General features: G+C 42.2%; 1 protein-coding gene across 8 annotated transcripts in view; it reads right to left on the bottom strand.

Moving 5' to 3' along the window:
• Positions 1–19,421, bottom strand: part of TDP1 (tyrosyl-DNA phosphodiesterase 1) — a 92,989-nt gene that overhangs the window by 56,884 nt on the left and 16,684 nt on the right. For all 8 annotated transcript variants that reach the window (XR_007153039.1, XM_047863081.1, XM_047863079.1 and 5 more), the window contains 7 exons: positions 14,388–14,480; positions 10,671–10,838; positions 10,136–10,214; positions 8,131–8,316; positions 7,464–7,512; positions 4,843–4,909; positions 3,072–3,179 (listed from right to left, as the gene is read on the bottom strand). Coding sequence is in view for 7 of the 8 variants with exons in the window: in XM_047863081.1 (XP_047719037.1) it covers positions 3,072–3,179; positions 4,843–4,909; positions 7,464–7,512; positions 8,131–8,316; positions 10,136–10,214; positions 10,671–10,838; positions 14,388–14,480 (750 nt within the window). In the remaining variant the exon portion in view is untranslated. The remainder of the gene's footprint in view (positions 1–3,071; positions 3,180–4,842; positions 4,910–7,463; positions 7,513–8,130; positions 8,317–10,135; positions 10,215–10,670; positions 10,839–14,387; positions 14,481–19,421) is intronic.

Genomic DNA, 19,421 nt, shown 5'->3' with positions numbered 1-19,421 from the left:
AACAAAATCCCCAAATAGATGGTAAATTCAATTTTCCAATGAAGTAGACACTCGAGACTCCAACAGCTACACCAGGACGCAGGCCTGCCCTCCGGGTTTTGTATTTTCAAGCTCCCGCGATCAATCACAGGTCAATTCCTTAAAAGTAAATCCGTGTGTTTATCTCACTTGCTAGTTCTGTTTCTTTGGAGAACCATGACTAACACAGAAATGTACGAGGGAACTGTCCCTGCTTTCTCTGGACTCAACCTTTCCATTTTCACGTGAAGGCCAGCACTTCAAACATCATCTCCTCTTCTTTATCCATGGATCCCCAGCACCAGGATTTCCATCTCTAATGTCAAAGACCCACATTGAGGACTCTTACACAAAGGAGTCCCATCCATTTACATCTTGGAGGCAACGTTTGACCAATGGAGGAAGGAACAAAAACACTTCTGGTCACTGTGTGCTTTTCGGAGGGTTCTCCAGGCAACAGGTTTCCCAGCAGGATAACATGATGCTGCCAGCTAGATAAGACTAATTTTACCAAATAATGTTTGTGTTTCTTTATGTATCTTTTCCTACATGGAGGAAAATCAGGTAAGATTTTAACCAAAGTTCAAAGTATAGCCTTCAAATTCAATTCGACATTCAAAGTGGTATGACTTCAGAAAGAACCTTGACTAGTACAAATAAGTATTATAATGGACGGGATCACTAATCAGAGAATTGTCAGACCACACTGAGAAAACTGTTCCGTCATTTAAGGTATTCTGCACAAAACAAAATAACAAGAGCTGTATAATAAAGTAGCCCTTGGGATGAACGATGGCTCACTAGTCAGGAATATTTCCAGTGGTAGCCATGTTAGAATTGGAAGCAAGTAGAGATTTCATCTGGTCTCCCCAACTCATCACCAGGAAGTCACAGTCACACACAGCATCAGGATAGGAAAAGCCAGGCTTTTCATATTACAACTTAATAACACGGTTTACTTTTTACTACTTGAAACTTAATAACTTAGCTTAAAAGATAATTACTGAACAGGTGAGCTGACATTAAAATGTGAGCTCTCTCAATATCTAATTTCTCTGAATCATGTTCAAGGGTCCATAATATATCCAAATTTATTTCCTTATTGGTTAGCTTTGTAGAAGGCTAGGTAGCATATTGATAACTTCTCTTAACTGAGGAATATTTGAACAGTTTACCCTTTTAGGGTGTTATGTAAAATACAAGTGTGGGAGGGATTAATGAAAATCTCATACTCAGTTACCCAGAGGACACACACATTTCAGATCTCTGTTCTCCCTGGCACTATCCATCTCAGGCACTGGCCTCTCTACCCAGGAAGAGCACAACCAAGAAACCTACTTCTTTTAAAAAAAGTTTTTCAGTTTATTTATTTTGAGAGAGAGTGCACACAAGGAAGGGAGGGGCAGAGACGAGAGACAGAATCTCAAGCAGACTCCGCACTGTTAGCACAGAGCCCGATGCGGGGCTTGAACTCAGGGACTGCGAGATCATGACCCGAGGTGAGATCAAGAGTCAGATGCTTAACTGAGTCACCCAGGCGCCCCATCAAGAAGCCTACTTCTTCAGAAGCTACAGTTTCTCTTTAGGGGAACCTAGGTGGCTCAGTTGGTTAAGTGTCTGACTTCGGCTCAGGTCATGATCTCCGGGTTCGTGAGTTCGAGCCCCACAGTTCGGCTCTGTGCTGACAGCTCAGAGCCTACAGCCTGCTTTGGATTCTGTGTCTCCCTCTCTGTCCCTCCCCCACTCACACTCTGCCTCTCTCTCAAAAAAAAAAACAAACATTAAAAAAATTAAAGAAAAAAAAGTTTCTCTTTAAAGACCCACAGCAAAGAAATGCATACTAATTCCCCTTGGCCATCCTTCAGTCTTGATGGTGAAGCTTGGACAAGCATAACCACAGCTGTCGTGTCCTGGGGCCTATTAGGTCATATGCACTGAGCCTCTAGCATATCTCATTTCACTTAACCGCCCCAGGAGGCACCCATTACTTTGCCCATTTTATATAATAGGAAATGGACACAGATTAAGTAAATTTCCCAAATTCACAGAGCTAATAAATGATAGAAAAGCATCTTAAATTTTTAGGAGCCATATTTTCATTACACTATGGTGCCTCACAAACTGTCCAGAAGCCCGCTCTTGCATCTAATGTATACCACTAAACACAGTTCAGGTCACTGTTCCTGATCCTGAGCCGGGAAGGCCACTAATTTCCAGAAAGTAGGAAGGGAACTTGGTTCTGCTTCTAACTGGCTCTTTTGTTTCAAAGTTTCTTCTTGAGTATTCTTAAACTTTTGTTTCAAAGTCTGTTCATTAAAGAAATTATTCTACTTAGTCATACCTTAATTATTCGCATTGACATCATTGGGTCACTGAATCATTAAGAGATGCCTAATGGCCTTTGGTCAGACTAGGAGTCAGGAACTAAAGTTCTAGTCCAGTTCTCTTTTTCTGAGAGCACAACAATCTACCTTGCTATAAAAATGAACATAAAAAAAGCTTAATAACGAGTTTCTTATAGAGGGTAATGAAAATTGTGAAATTAGATTATGGTGATGATTGCACAATTCTAGGAATATACTAACTCAGAATTTAAATAAGTGAATCTTAAAGAAAATTATATCTTAATAAAGACGTTTTAAAAAATTAAAAAAAAAATGCATTGGAAGAGACTGGATTGGTCAAGTGTCAATTTTCTGAGAGAAAGTAACTAAGGAATACTAGTTTTACCGCATCATTTTTGTTCTGGATTCACCTCAATTGTTAACTTGCCTAATTCCTACTATTGAAGTATTGAAAAACAGGAGTAAACACAAATTTTGTGCAAACCTTAAAAACTTCAAGACTCCTAAAATCAGGCAATGATTACAGGCTTTGTGAAGGGAAAGTCACAGGCCTCTTAATAAGGCTCAGAAGACATACACACACTTTGAAAACTAACCATTTACAACACCACCTTTTGGAAACCTAATGGAAACCTATTCGGTATTCACAGCAGGAGTTACAAACACATTTAAAAAATTCTTCCCATCAAGAATATAAGGCCTACTTACCTTGTGACAAGGAACCAGGCAATTTGACTGAAGTCTGGAGATAGTCTCATGTAAGTTTTAATATGTGGCATAGCATTGCTGCGGCCAGATGTCTCAGCCGACCATTTGCTAGTGACAGGAAAAATATATTACTAATAAGAAAATATAAACCCATCATAATCCTATTAGGACACTTCATGAAAAGCAAAATCCCGTAATCTAAAAAGTGAGTACACAGTTCTGTGCTAGAACCTGTGGTGTTTTATTAAACTGTTTAGAGAACAGAAAAAAGCACTGTGACCTCTTGGTATATAGCCTTCCAATCTCTTTTCTGCCACTAAGACTCATATATTCACACACGTATTTACTTCAGTTGTGACTTCAACTGCCCATCTGCATGTCTTGTCTCTTAGGTGGACTGGGAGCTCTTCCAAAGCAGGAATCATGCTCCCACAGTGTATTACTAAGTACAGGCTCAGTACAAGCTTTTTGAAATAAAGTACAAAATGGGAAAAAAGCCAACAAGATGAGTATTAGAGCAATGCTGAAAAGCCGGAGGATAATTCAGAAACACTGGAGTCCAAGGATGACGATCACGTAACTGAGTTTGGTTTCTAGGTGTGCAATACTGCAGGACTGAGGTTCTGTGGGGGAAAAAGGACCTACGTCGTGAGGTGACCATCTCTGCTTACAAATTTAAAGAGGATGGTTCCTCATGAGAAGAGACTGAGGCCAGAATTGGGATCAGGTAGACTGTTCTCTGGATCATTAAATTCACCTAAATGAATAGTGAAAAGAGCTCAACATAAGGGAATGTCCTCTGTAGGGAATAACCTCCCAAGAGACCCACAAGGGGACACCAAGTTAGACTGTGAGCTACTGAGATGCAATCTGCCTTTGTTTCCAACTGTGTGGTGTGGTGTAATTAACACCCGTTGAAGCAAGCAAGAAACTGGGCCAAGAACACGCAGAACAAGTGTCCTGGATGGGCCAAGAACACGCAGAGCAAGTGCAATCCTGGAACAAGAGAGGGACGAAAGACCTTCCCTTCACCTGGCCATTCAACCACTGAGCAAACCAAATACTATCCTACATTCTGGAGGAAGCAGTGTGGGTTTCACCCTATGCAAGCTGCAGTCACAGTACGTGCATGTGCCAACAGAAGAATTACATTCTGGAAATACGAGCTACAATGCTGCCAAATCACTAGGTTTTACGCCCGTAACTCACGTACCATTGACAGTTATACTCAAATAACTTTTTTTAAAAAGCTGCTTACGGGGCACCTGGGCGGCTCAGTCAGTCAAGCGTCCGACTTTGGCTCAGGTCATGATCCTGTAATTTGTGAGTTCAAGCTCCACACTGGGCTCTGTGCTTGACAGCTCGAAGCCTGGAGCCTGCTTTAGATTCTGTGTCTCTCTCCCTATCTGTCCCTCTCCTGCTCACACTCACTCTCTCACTCTCAAAAATAAATAAACATTAGAAAAAAAAAAATGCTGCTTACATAAATTCTAAACTACTCAACATTATCTTTTTTTTTTTTTTTTTTTTTTTTTGAGTTCCAGTATTTAAATAGAAACTTCACAGGGATAAATTTTACTCTTTGGTATTAAAAACCTATTCCAAATAGTGTTCAAAATCTTGTTTAAATTATTTCTATCACTAACATATGTAGATGAAAAAAAAAAAAACATAGCTACATTATGTAAGGTTCTTTTTTAAAACATCAGACTGACAATAAATAACGTTCTTATTCCTAAAGAAACAATAGCATTCTAAACCAATTACTTACTGAAAATAGGCGTGGAGCCAATTCTGCTTTTCAGCTGTCTGGATGCTATAGGGAAGAGAGCCACCAGCTTTTAAAAGAAAACAAAGTAAGTATTACAGAAAACAACTTGAGGATCCTTCATTAAGAATCTATAGTAAATACTGGAAAAAAAAACAACCCAAAACAAAAAACAAACCACTTCCTATTTCATCTCATGGAACAGTACTTGGAAAAAAAAGGTCTATACTTGTCTTATTTTATTATTATTTAAAAAAAACCCTTTTTTTAACTTTTTTTTTTTTTAAATATTTATTGACAGAGCATGAGTATGCTGGGGGGGCGGGGGGAGTGGGCAGGGAGAAAGGGAGACACAGAATCCAAAGCAGACTCCAGGCTCTGAGCTGTCAGCACAGAGCCTGACACGGGACTCGAACCCACAAACCGCGAGATCATGACCTGAGCCTAAGGCGGATGCTTAACCGACTGAGCCACCCAGGAACCCCAAAAAGGTCTATACTTGTATTAGGTATGCTCCCTCAGTGGGGTTTCCTTTCTTAGGGATACATATAAATGTTTATGACCTGAAAAGAGAAAGGTATTATTTAATCACTCAGGGGTGGTAATTTAACATCTCTAACAGCACAGATTTGAAGTGTTACAAAAACTATATAAAAAATCCTGGCCTATCCTGCAGTCCTCACGAAGGTGAGAAATCCTTGCCCCCACTCTGGTCTGGAGCATCTCCGTTTTGGCCCAAGAACAGGTCAGCTGGGGAGGTAGACCAGGACAAAACGCGGTCCTCCTGCTTCCTTCACCTTTTACCCTCTGCCCTTTCTCAGCAGAGTTTGTATTAACATTCTCACAAATGTAATGGAATCATCAATAAAATTAATGTGCTCAGTCAACAGTGAAGTTTTTAAAAAGGAATTCTAAAAGCCCTATTCTTGCATAGGAAATAAAGATACAGTTCCAGTGGCACCTGGGTGGCCCATCGGTTAAGTTCCCAACTCTTGGTTTCAGCTCAGGTCATGATCTCACGGTTCGTGAGTTTGAGCCCTGCATGTTGGGCTCCATGCTGACAGCATGGAGCCTGTTTGGGATGGTCTCTCTCTCTCTCTCTCTCTCTGCCCCTCCCCTGATTGTACACACTCTCTCAAAATAAACTTAAAAAAAAAAAAAAAAAAAAAAAAAGATACAGTTCCAAATGGAAACACAATTAGTAGACTATTTTTGTTCATGTTTTAAAGGTAGAAAGTACCATTGTAGATCCACCAGTGATTTTTCAAACACATATTAGAACTTCCCCATAAGTGGGGTGCCTGGGTGGCGCAGTCGGTTAAGCGTCCGACTTCAGCCAGGTCACGATCTCGCGGTCCGTGAGTTCGAGCCCTGCGTCAGGCTCTGGGCTGATGGCTCAGAGCCTGGAGCCTGTTTCCGATTCTGTGTCTCCCTCTCTCTCTGCCCCTCCCCCGTTCATGCTCCGTCTCTCTCTGTCCCAAAAATAAATAAAAACGTTGGGAAAAAAAAAAAAAAAAAACTTCCCCATAAGTAATCTACCTCCAAAGAAAGCTTTAAATTTCTCTTGACTCATCAAATAAGGCATGTCGATTCCTCTACTGCACAAAACTAAAAACCTATTCAGGACCAGTTATGAAATAGCTTTATTGGAAATACCATGTTTTCCCCCATTAAGAAGTACATTTTGAATGGATCCAACGTATTAGAAGCTGACAAAGGGCAAAACAAACCGACACATCACTATGTCCTTGAGTCCTGTTATAATAATTTTGGTTTGGCCATTACGCAAAGCTGATATACTCCAAACCTTACCAAGCCTTTTCTGGCGGAGTTGTATCTATTATTACAAGCAATAAATGGACTAAATTAGTCTAATTCTGAGCATTCTGCTTCCAGCCACAAGCAAATGCCAATCAGGTTTCCTTTTTCCAGGGGCAAACACTGCTGGGGTTTTTCGTTATCACCTCCTGAATGTGCTATCTGAAGGGCTTTGGATTCCACATAAAAGCTCGCTGTCCAGCACTATGCAAGAGAAGTCGCGAACAAGGTTGAAAGTTGCCTACAAAATCATCCAGACACTTACAGATGAAGTGCTTTAGAAAGTACAGATATCAACTATGTGACAACAAAGGTGCATCCCAAGATTAAGCAGAAGTTTTGGACCTTAAATATATCTGTATCTGGGATTCAAAACTGGACGAACCACACAGAGCCACAGACACAAGCAGGGAAGATATGGAGAGAGAGATCAGAGAAAGGCATGTTAGAATTTCTCTGGAAAGGCAGGATGCAGCAGGGAAAGGTGGTTTTATTTGTCAGGACAAGCCCCCCACTGCTGGCAGAAGTGACCACCTTATTGTAGAAACGAGAACAGAAAGTACTCCGAGAGTTACTGTTAACCTATCCAAATGGCCCAACTGCATGGTACCATCTTTGGAACATGGCAGCACCTAGTAGTACGCATTTCTATGATCCTTAGCCAGTTCGGAGAAAATATTCTCTGAATCTCTTATCAGTACTTTTCTCCAGAAGAATGGCATTTTTATTACCTGTGTTAAAAAGTTTACCAGGGCATTTATGAAATAAACACAAAAATTTCAACTCAGATGGTTTCCATTAATTACCGGGATAGCCTTCTAAGCTGGTCCGCACATTTTCCACAGAAGGGTAGATCTAAAAACAAAGGAAAGACAAAACAAACTCATAATGTACGTCAAAGAAACTTTCTTAAAAGGAATGTTTCTAAGAAAATGAAAGTCTCCATTAGAAATATTTCTTTTACAAAATTTGAAAAAGTACTTTAAATTTTAAAAAGTTTCATCTTATGAAAAAATTGAACTTCTAGTCAACTACAGGAAGTATATATATTTGACAGAAAAAAACCACTTCAGTTTGAGTACTCTTCCCTCAAAAATACCAAGTTCACGCAGAGTTCAGTGCAAAATTGTGTATTCAAAAGTCTCTAATACTCATTCTGTTGGCAATGCTTTAGCAACTGTATTTTCTTTTGCTTGAAAACCTGAAGGAATGAAAATAACAGGTTCATCTGTGGCTGAAGCAGCACACTCCCAGCACCAGATGACGCCAGGGCCACCTGATCACCAGTGCTGGTGCTAACGTGCTGCCATTTCCACCCCACACTCATGGAAGAAAACCTGCATGAGGAGGACAGATTCTCGTTCTTCTCCTGGACTAGCAAACGCAAACACACACACACACACACACACACACACACACACACACACACACACACACACACACACACACACCTGTAGCGGGAAAAGCACTCACCAGATGGAGGGGAGCACCACTTTTCCCTGGGGTCCTGCTCTCCTTCCCCTGAGTCACCAAGCTTTCTTTAAACTCCGAACACAACCATTTTGATTCATCAGCTCCCATAGAGCCAATGCTTGAAAACTGACCTACTATTGGCCAAGACTCTCCTTTAGGTATGGACGAGGCATGCTCTTTCAGAAGCTGTCAACAGAAAAGGTTTAACAACTCAGAACACAGCTTTCTGTCCTTGGAACGCAATCAATAGAAAAATGCTGAAAATATTAGAGATCAATCTCATCCTCACACTTTTTCTTCTTTGGAAAATACTCTTTCAGTACTAAAAATATTTTAATGGAGTAGGTGGATAGAAGCATTCTTCCAAAACTCCATGATTTTATTAAAGTAAAACCATTTTTTTTAAAGAAAAATGTAGAAATGTCAGATAAATCACTAGCCTGCCGTATGAAATGGGATCTTGCTTTGAAATAACTGTTTAATACTTAAAAAATAAAAGCTATTGGGTATTTTGACTCCTATCAATTGAAAGAGATTTAATTTAACACTTGGGCTCCACACGATGCTATAAAAAAAAATATGTTTACATATATACAGACCACCTTAAGCACTGCAGGTGTGTGATCTGCAAAGCTACAGAAACAGTTCAAAAACATTTGGAAATTTTAACTACTTAAACACATACAGAGTCATTACCTAGAGGCTGAAGAAAAATGAAGCTCGTATTCTGATTGCTTAGTTTAATATGTAGTATTTTAACACAGCTTAGACATTAATATTTATAAACACACTTGCCCAAAAGCCTAGGTCTCAAATTCCACCCTAAGGCAGCATGGTGTAAGCAACAGGCCCGAACGGTAAGCTCCAGGACCCACTTTCTGTTTTGGTGCTCAGCCCCTCATCGGCTACATAGCCCTGGACGTGTCCCTGTACGTCCATTTACAGGTCAGTGGAACCGAAGTCTGATCATTCCCGTCTTCCCCGGAAGGCAGCTGTGATGCAACATGAGCTTGTGTGTGAGAAATGGTCTGAAAACTCTAAGATGCTCTTTATCTTCCAGGAAGACTGTGATCCTCGACAATGTGTACAAGAATCTAGCCTGTCGCAACCATCAGTCTACAAACTGGTAACCACTAACCAGCACAGTGAACGTTCAACGCGGGCCTTGCGTTCTCTACTTCGTCTAACCCTTGCGAAATTCTGTGTGAGGTATTGTTATTATACCCATTTTACAGACGAGAGTCAGGTCACAGGACTTGTTCATAGGTGAGGATTTGAGCCCAGGTATGGGGATCTACCTCAAAGCTATGGACTTAGTAGGCTCTAATGCCTTCTCTAGGCTTCTCTTGGCTTCAAGACCTCACCTGCTTGCAGCTGTGGTCTCATTTCAAAAAAGCAAATTAAAGTGTCATTAACCAAGGCTAATTCTCACATGACAAACAGTTCACGGAAAAAGGTGAAGCTTTTAAGAAAGCCACTTCAGGTTCATTAATGTCAGTACTACATCTCCTAAACAGAGATGAAGAAAACCTTAATGTTTAACTTGCTTGTGGTTTTAATTTGGTGAAGACTTTTCTTTGTTCATTTTCATAGCAGCAGCAAATGCCACTTTTGTCGTTAACTCTTACAGGGACTGGTTAGAGAACAAAATACACGCTAGCACAGCTGTAGCCTTTACTCAACAGTATTTTTCTGTTCTTGGTTGAATTTGTCATGTTAAAAATCCTTTACATGCTGACAACAATCCAAAACTACAATAGCTGAATAAACGAGAGGTCTCTTTATGAAATAAAAACTAACAAAGTCCTTATGCTTTTGCCATTTAGAGCAGTCTACACTTCTAAAAGAGGCGGCAAGACATTAAGGAGCAAGTAATCACCAAGAACTACAATCAACTGATCAAGTTCACTCAGAATTGTGCTATTATGAAGCTGCCATCAAAATGTAATTATAAAGGAAAAATGTAAGTTAAAAGAACAAGTTAAAATAGTAAAAATTCTGTTACCTTCCTAAGCCTAAAATGTCCCCAATTATCTTTTTGACTTCCTTGAAAGCGTCCTGGGGTCGATCCAATAAGATAAACACTAAAAGGATATAAAGTGCAAGTTAATAGAGCACAGTGATGGGATTTGTAGACCTCCAAATCACAAAATACACATAAAACTAATGTAATCACGAAATGTTCTGAGACCACCTATTTTCTTCAGATGCCTCCTCAGAATAGTAACTGATACTCAAATGGATCTTCAAGAACACCAAATCATGGTGGAACATTCACAAGGTTTAAGGTACCAGGCAAAGAAATAAGTGACTTTCAGATACTCCAGAGGGAGGCTGATGGTGAGCATGAAGATTTACTGGCATCCACTTCAGTGCCTCAGATCTAGGAGACACAGACACGGAGACAATCTGCTCTCATATTATTAAAGGACAGCCAAATACCATTCTACCTCTTTCCAAGGCCCTTGCAGTACAGACACCATGTGGCTCTCAAGGTATTCACCTACTTTAAGAACCCCAAATTGCTAAACGATACGTACTTGGTTTCAGAGAGATCATGCTCGTGGATAACATCTATCCACTCCTTGAGAGAAGGAGCATTATAAGCCATTAAGTAGCTGATAAGATCGGCTTTAAAATGTGTTGTCGAGTCTCCAGATCTGTGGGTTCCGTGGACAACTCGTGGGTATAAGGGGCTCAACCATATTCTGGAACAGAAAAAACAACAGGAATGCAACTGAACACAATGGTATCGCGTGCTGACTGCACATTCACCCTAAGGAAGAGGCAAATCTCATCGGCTGTGTCCACACGGTAAGTAGATGGATCCTGAGGAAACAGGAAGCACAGATCCCCTCACACCCACTCCAGTGGCTTCCATCGTATTCAGAATGCTTCTCAGTTTAACACCTCACCATGAACTTAGGAACCCAGAATATTTGGCCTCTGCCCACATCTCACAACTGAATGCTCTATGCTTCCTCTCGCACCACACCGTTATTCTTTGCCCCCAGCCCCACCTCTGTACGGCTGAGGCCCGGTGACAACACAGGTGATAGCTCTTCTAGTTGCTATAGTAAATCCACACCACCTGTGGTGACCCAGCAAGCTACACCAATGCAGCTCTTCAGCCAAACGGAAAAGTCATCTACACGAAGAAAAATGTGTATACAAATCCGATTTTAGTAAGGAAACTCCTTTTCATGATGTATATGCTACAGCAGTTGGAGATATTTTCATATCCTGTACTCTCCTGGTGTCTGGAAGGAGTGACACCACATTTAACGATACTACGTTTACACTGACCTCAGACTTTCAAATTATCTAGTGAGCAAAATATTAAACACATCTTTCATCAGTTCTCTTCAAAAGGAAAACAATGCCCTTCTCCCAAACTTATATTACACCCACAAGTGGGAAAAGCGTATCTAAACCCCACCCTTCTGTGAAGTGCTCCAGGACAGATCACAGACAAGTATGGCTTCAAACCTCTTGTGCTCAGTTTCAACTGCAAAACCACGTCAGCCGTCCTGCCTCACAGGACACGTGTGCTTCACACCGGAGGTTATGACCGTCAGGCTTACCCAAGTACTGAGGATCTATCTGCTGTCCCTGCTTTTCCCCTCCAGCAGCTATCCCACTGAGCCATATTTAATCCATTATCCCATTAAGCCCAAAGAGAAACTACCCGATGGCTTTCACCGGCAGCCCTCAAAGGAGACCGGCGAGATGAAGGCCCCAGGGCAGGAAGCATCCAGAACCGCAAGGACCCTGGCTGCATGTCTTCTGAACTCTGCATGTGTTTCTGGCAGGGTAGCAGGTCATACCTTCCCTTCCCACCTCAAGAAGACCCTTGTACAAGGGGTAACACGTGTGACAAGGACTGTAGCCCAGGTTCTGGGGCCAGATCTGGGTCATTTGGGGTCAGGCCAAGGCCTTCCGGGAGCACCTGCCTCTGTGTAAAATGAGCCCACTGGGCTGGATGAAGAAGTCTCTCCGTCACAAACAGCAATTCAGAGCCCACAACCTGGTGGGCTCCTCCCAGATTAGAGGTTCACTCTCTGGTGTCTGGGTGGATGAGGAACTTGACAGATGACAACTTACTAACCCAGGATACTGAGATGCAAAGTGTTTTTAGCACTTTACCAAGTAAGATGTGAAATCATTATGGCCAAATAATTTTAGATGGGAGAAATTAACAGGCAGACAAGCAGCAGCTGAAAGGGTGGTTGGAACACCTGTACAGCAGAAAAGGATCAGCAGAGTGTTACTAGAACCATCATGAAGGTTACACAAAAGGACTGCTTTTAAATGTCTTACAAAAATTACAACCCACAACACAAAAAAGCAAGTTTGAGAGACCAGAACCTAGACTAAACATGAGGTAACATTACCCTACTCAGAGGTGGTGGGCAGAGGGAAGTTGAAAGATTTCATACCCTTGGTACTTTAAGTTTTAAACAATAGAAACTATTACCTGGTCAATTTAAAAAGTTAAATGAAAATAAAACTATTTTTTTAGAGAAAATTTTATTGTCTTTAATGTTTATTTTTAGAGAGGGAATCCTCTATATATCCAATATTTTGGAGAGACACAGGATCTGAAGCAGGCTCCAGGCTCTGAGCTGTTAGGACAGAGCCCAATGTGGGGCTCGAACCCACAAACTGTGAGATCACAACCTGAGCAGAGTCAGACACTCAACCTACTGAGCCACCCAGGTGCCCCCAAAAAATTTTAAAGGAAAAAAATCCAAATACCCAAATCCTTACCCTTAATCCATTTCCCCAGAGCAGCCATCCTGGAGAGACCTAAAGAACATGGCTCAAGCTTCTCACTCCAAAATAAGCTGGAGGCCACAGGTAGGATTATTTGAGCCACACAGGCCAACTTCACAAACTCCGTATGACTCATGGGTTCAAAAACCCAACCCAGCAGCTCAGAACCTCTAGGAGTGGCAAAGGCATAGTTGACCTCAAACCCAGTGGCTGAGGCTTTTACAGACCATGGGGATGCCCTCCACCCTGAACCAGTTGGAATTAAAATATGCTTCTCAAGATGCAATTAAGTGGGACACTCAGAAATTAGAACACGCTTACAAGAGAACTATCAGGCACTGGTGATGGGGCTCTAAGCCACTTGCCGTGGCGGGGAAAGAGCGAAGAGAGAGAACTAGGGATGTCGGGCTCAGGGAAAAGCCTGTCTTTCCAACTTGAAGGCAGTGAAGGGAGAGAGGGTACCATCGTTCTACATGGCACTGGGGTTGAAGCAAACCCATAGGATGAAGGCTGGAAGGTCCTGTATTTCAGTTCAACCTACGGTGTGACTTGGGCTCTGCCAGAGCTAAGAGCTCTAGCCCAGCCTGGGCGGTGACAGGGAGGACGAGAAGGCAGAGGAGGAGAGTGAAGGACACGCAGACCCTGGAAGAGGCCAGATGAATCCTGGACTTTCTTCTAACCCCAGAGAAATCAGAGATGTACAAAATGACGTCAACAAATGGAAATCAAAGCCAGCCACAATCAAGAGTTTACCAAGAGGGAGAATAGTTAGAACTTGATTTGGGCAAGTTACTAAGTAACAGAAAAAAAAACAAGCTCCTCTTTTAAAAACAACTCAAAAGACCAGATCTAGCCTGAGTATACCAAGGACAGAGTTGGTAACAAAAACACAAAAACCAAAGAACAACAAAAAAGTCAGTTTTTCCTCTTGGAGATTCACAACTATATGAACTTATTAAAGGCTCTAAAAAGATCAATTTAGCTTTCTTTTATGGAAAAATAAACTGGGGATGAGGAGAAGTTTTCAGCATATGATTAACCATGAAGTTTCCCTTCAATACCATTTGGGAAATGACAAGCCAGAGTACAAGTAGGGAAAAGGGTTAATGGAGACCAAGGAAGTTACTGATAGGTCTCACCAGAAAAAAAATGGGTTCAGACCTTCCATTTTATACCGTCTTTCCTGCCTCAGATCCTTGGCACAGGCTTGCTCCCTGTGCTTGGCTGTTGAGTGTGTAATCCCATTTAAAAGCACATTTACATATATATTCGTCATGGATGTGTATGTACTAAACTGTTAACACCCGTTACCTCAAGAGTGTGGAGCCGAGGGGAGGTAGTAAAATACTATTTCTGTGTAGGTCTCTTTTTTATGCCACATGTGTGGGTGTTTTTTTGTTTTTTTTTTGTTAAACACAATAGCAGAATAAAGTGAATGCCACCCACAGCCACTGCCGTGAAGTAAACAGAAGCCCACAAACCCCTGAGTCTTCTGATGCCAGTCAGCATGGATGAGGTTAGAGGTATGTATGACAACCCGGAGGCCTTCTTCGTATAGCAGTAACATCATTTTCCTTTAAAAACAGAAGAGAACAAAGGCATTAATGCTACTTTCAAAACACGTACTATTTTTCAGTGCAAATATCATGGCTAAAGGAATTTTTAAACTCTTCTATTACTCAAGCTTCTAATACTTATAATCTTCATTTCTTCTACACATTAAAATCCAAGTCTACTTAAGTGATGGGTAGAAAACCACCTTCCAAAATGCTCTGAGTATTGAGAAGTGAACCTTTGCTATGTCCCACCCACATGGCCAAGCCTGAGACTTTGAGCCCTGCCCCTCCAGTCTGGCCCTTTATCTATTTAGCATTATCTGCTACTATCTGGGACAATGGGAATCTTCTTGTCCGGTGGTTTTCAAAGTATGGTCACCATCTCCCACTACATCATGGCTAGCATTTTTTAAGAAATGGTAATCAAGTTAGAAATTCTAAAATACACCGTAGATATTTAAGTAACTCTTGTTTCAGCACAGGAGTATGGACATGTGTAATAGACTGAAATGTACATAGTCTTTTCCAATGTGGGATGGACTTCAAATGCTTCACTGTCCTAGGACTGACATTTTCTCACACTCCACAGACGCCACACTTCTTCACCAATGTGTCTAGCCTGAAATAAGGCTTTCCTGTTCTTCATTTACTCAAGTCAGACCCAGGTGAGTCCTCCCTTTGCCGTAGGCCTTCCTTCCCCAGGCCTCTAGTCATCAGAGTTCTCTTAATTCCAGCAAGAGAAGGAACAGGAAACAAACCACTTTCTATTTGAAACTGGGAGACTTTAGCTCCATTCATCAGTTGGAGACTGTATGACCCTAGGAAATCATTCAGTGTACCTCAGTTTTTCACTTACAAAGTGAAGGATCAACCCCTTCCTTGCTGTGGTGTTGTTGCGAGAAGAAAATGTAACTAACATGCATTCTTTTTTTTTTTTTTTAATTTTTTTTTTTTTCAACGTTTATTTATTTTTGGGACAGAGAGAGACAGAGCATGAACGGCGGAGGGGCAGAGAGAGAGGGAGACACAGAATCGGAAACAGGCTCCAGGCTCCGAGCCATCAGCCCAGAGCCTGACGCGGGGCTCGAACTCCCGGACCGCGAGATCGTGACCTGGCTGAAGTCGGACGCTTAACCGACTGCGCCACCCAGGCGCCCCTAACATGCATTCTTGAAACCAACTCTCCCACAAGTGTATTTCCACGACTCCTTTGTTGCTTTATTATGTCATCTACTACTACTTCAGGAGGGTTCCTGGCTTCCCAATGGTTTCCTAATTATTTCAGGAACCTAAGTTCTCTCAATATAACTAGAGACTCCTCAAGGCAGTAGCTCCACCTTCTATGCATTGGGGCCAAAATGCTACTCAATACCTACCGATGTCAGTTCAGGCATGGGGGCAAAATGGACCACTGGTTCTCTCCAAATAACGTGAATACTTGGACAGGATAGGGTCAGCATAAGAAGGTATGGCAAAGAAAAGAGGAGATACATAGCTCTGGGCAAAATGAGAATTTAACCCAAGCCAGCAAACAGTAAGTTAATGCAAAGCTGGAGAACTGACAGCTGCTGAACCAATCTTTCCTCCATTTATGAAACGTGCTCCCCGAAATCTGGGCAGATTTACATACACAGTTGCCAAGTTAGCAGCTGACTGTAATTAAGACGACGACCAGTTATGAATTCAAGATGGAAGTTTCACAAATATTTCCATTAATCAAGGCATCAATTATCAGGAAAATCATGTACTGCTGTCAGCGAATCCCACCCAACAGAATCCTGAACTAATCTGAGGGGACCCAGATCCTCCTCAGACAAAATGGCATAAACTAATAAAATCACGAAAATGGATAAGGTAGAAGAAATGAGAGCACCCTTGGAGAAATGCTGACCTACATACTATCCGGCAAGTTGTGGGGGGAAGCAAAAGGGACAGTTCCCCAATCTGAAACGTTCCTGTAAAGGGGCGAGACGACAGAGCTACGCAGAGCCCGTGTGCCAGGCCTTCCAGAGGCTCCACAGCACAGTCCTCACACCCGTCCTGGAGGCTCTTGCAGTCTCTGCTTGCAACCGCACAGTCTATGGCTAGAAGGTAATGGGAATGATCAAGGTTCCCCAATGAGTCCTAAGAGCCTGTCTGGATCCCCTGTGCCTGGATCATCTCACTGGGCGCGGCTTCAATGGGGAAGAATGGGCCACAGATCCTTCACACAACCGGTGTGTGAACGGACGGCTGGCTGGGACAGTGTGGTCTAGGCAAGATGAAGCAGGAAGTCACGTGTGCTGGGAGGTCTGGCTACAGCTGCCAGCAGAGAGAGGTGCCCTGCCCACCCCACAATCTGCCACTGGCTCCCAGTTAGGTGGAGACATTCACTGGCCAGCTGCTTTGGCTGCCCTCCTTCCCTGCTATGGATTCTCAGGGCCAGAGGCATTTTTCCTCCCAGCTCTGGGGGACATTGAAAACTTTTGAATTCTAAAGCACTGGGTGACAGGCCCTGGGACTGCGTGGCATCGTACAGAAACCTGGAGCAAGCATGTTTATTGTACCTAAAAGGACTACGACAGGGGCTACATTGTGGTCCTCTCCAGATGCCTTGTGCTCAGTACATGGTCAATGCATGCTTGCTGAAGTGAATGTCATCTCAAAGACTATTTCCTGTTTACTGTGGTAACCACACACTGTCAAGTTGGGGAGGCACTTTATACCCAGCACCACACAAGCCGGAAGGTTTCCTCTATTTCTAAATCCTAGGTTTGCCCCTCTCACCAAAACACTACGAGCTGCAAGAACTATTAAGTCCCAAGACATGAGAACCATATTTCAGTATAACAGGTATTTAATGAATGCCTGAAAAACTTTTTCTTAAAGTTTATTCATTTTGAAAGACAAAGTGAACACACAAGCAGATAAGGGGCAGAAAGGAGGAGACACAGAATCCGGAGCAGACTCTGCGCCAGGAGGGCAGAGCGCGATGCAGGGCTTAATTCATGAACGGTGAGATCACAGCCTTAGCCAAGATCAAGAGTCACATGCTTCACTGACTGGGCAACCCTGGCACCCCTCTTTAGAATTTTTTAAATGAGCCACTGAAAGTCACTAAGACCTGAGTTTAAAAAAAAAAAAAAAAAAAGACAATTTTAATCTCCTAGAGATACTGGCATCTTAATATAAACTACACAGACCATGTGTCTGGGAAGGGCTCTGCTGTCATTACTTCTCTAGGCATTTACAACTCCAAGTGAGCAACTCTGTGGAGTGTAACCTGCTAAGCGTGTATGTGTGTAGCGGGGTGGGGGTGGGGGGGGAGGGATGAGGAAGGAAAAGACCAAAGAAAAAAATGTGGTCAATTTTAGCAGTGAACAAATGAGAATTAAAACTTAAAATGGGTTTGGGACACCTGGGTGGCTTCGTCAGTTAAGCTGCCAGCTTGGAGCCTGCCTGGGATTCTCCTCTGCCTCTCCCCTGCTCCCTCTCTCAAACTTACAAAAAAAAAAAAAAAAAAAAAAAAAAAGGAAAGAAAAGAAAGGAAGATGGAATTCGCAGGCTCCCCACCTCCTCAGCGTGCAGGTGCATTGTGATGATGCCCATGAAATGCCAACTGCTGGCAGAGAACATGTGGCCAGGGCAGAAAGCTGGCACTAAAGATCACTAAATCACTAAAAATCACGTCCAGGGCCCGAGTGAGTAACAGTAATTTAGAATCCGTATTTAATGCTAGGGTTCCAGCTAAGGGCAATGGACTAGGATCCATTTGGCACAATCCATTACTGGTAGAATTGTCTACCCATGACAGGTGACAACTGCCATCCACCACTTGGGTCTCTCGTGATGCAGAGTGGGGAGCCTAAGATGCCTATTCAGTCTATTCAAGGCTATTGTCTATTTTTTGCTGAAATTAGCACTGAGCTCACAGGATGCTATATGAGTAAATTTATACCTGAGCTAAATGCTTAAGTTCACAATAATCCTCAAACCCTGTCCTGTCAGAGGCTACTGATTAGGGATAGTTGGTAAATAACATTTATCCAAGGGCATCTAAGAGCAGATAATGTAGGGCCGATACGTATCCTCTTAAAAAATGGCTCCATTCTTCCTGCTATGGTTCCATTTTAAGATAGATTGTATGCTTCAAACTGTATTTTGCCAAAGAATAGTGAACAGACATCCTTATTTCAAGTCACCATAACATCAAGAAAACAATGGTCATACCAAGACTGAGGGCTAATTCCTCTTAGGAGATTGCTTGCCGCCCTAGAGACTGACACCTGAAGGAATACATCTGCAACACCAACCCATTTCCACTGCTGGTCTAGAAGAGGCGGCTCTGTCCTGTTCTTTTGAAAACGCTTTCTAGCAAAATGTGATTTATACAAACAGGGACAACCATATCTTTTTATTTATAGAATATGTAAAAAGTCTCAGCAAAACAGGAGTCAAATTGATCATTAGACACATTATGTCAGGTAGGAAGTAACAGAAGTTTTTCTTGTCTAGTTTATAAAGTCTCAAAATTATTCCAAAACAAGTTTCTGATAGTGCTTGAGCAGAGACAGCATCAGCTTCTCCCGTCAACTTTGTAGAATAGTTTTTCTTTACATCACAGCTGACCTAACTATATTCTATTGAATGCAACTCAGCATCTTAAGCAATCACCAGACCTTTTTTAAGTTGTGGAATCCACAGGAACATGACTGACACGTACAGTCCTCCATAACCACGGACCACACAACCATAATCTATTCCCCACCCCCCAGTTGGCTGTAAGAAATGCCCTAAACAGAAAGAAAGCAGAGACCGCATCATGGATTCAGACTTTCATGTTGAGAGCCAGAATCCAAGGACTTTGTCTTGAGACAGTGAACAGTTCCAGTCTCTACTTTCTTATTGATAGCTTTTTTCCCCCCTGGCAAAACTGTCAGCCCTAAGTTCCTTTAAGGGCACTTTTAGAAAAGCATCCTT

The sequence above is a fragment of the Prionailurus viverrinus genome, chromosome B3 (assembly GCF_022837055.1).
Source record: "Prionailurus viverrinus isolate Anna chromosome B3, UM_Priviv_1.0, whole genome shotgun sequence".
Lineage (NCBI taxonomy): Eukaryota > Metazoa > Chordata > Mammalia > Carnivora > Felidae > Prionailurus > Prionailurus viverrinus.
This window is presented reverse-complemented; position numbering and strand designations above follow the sequence as displayed.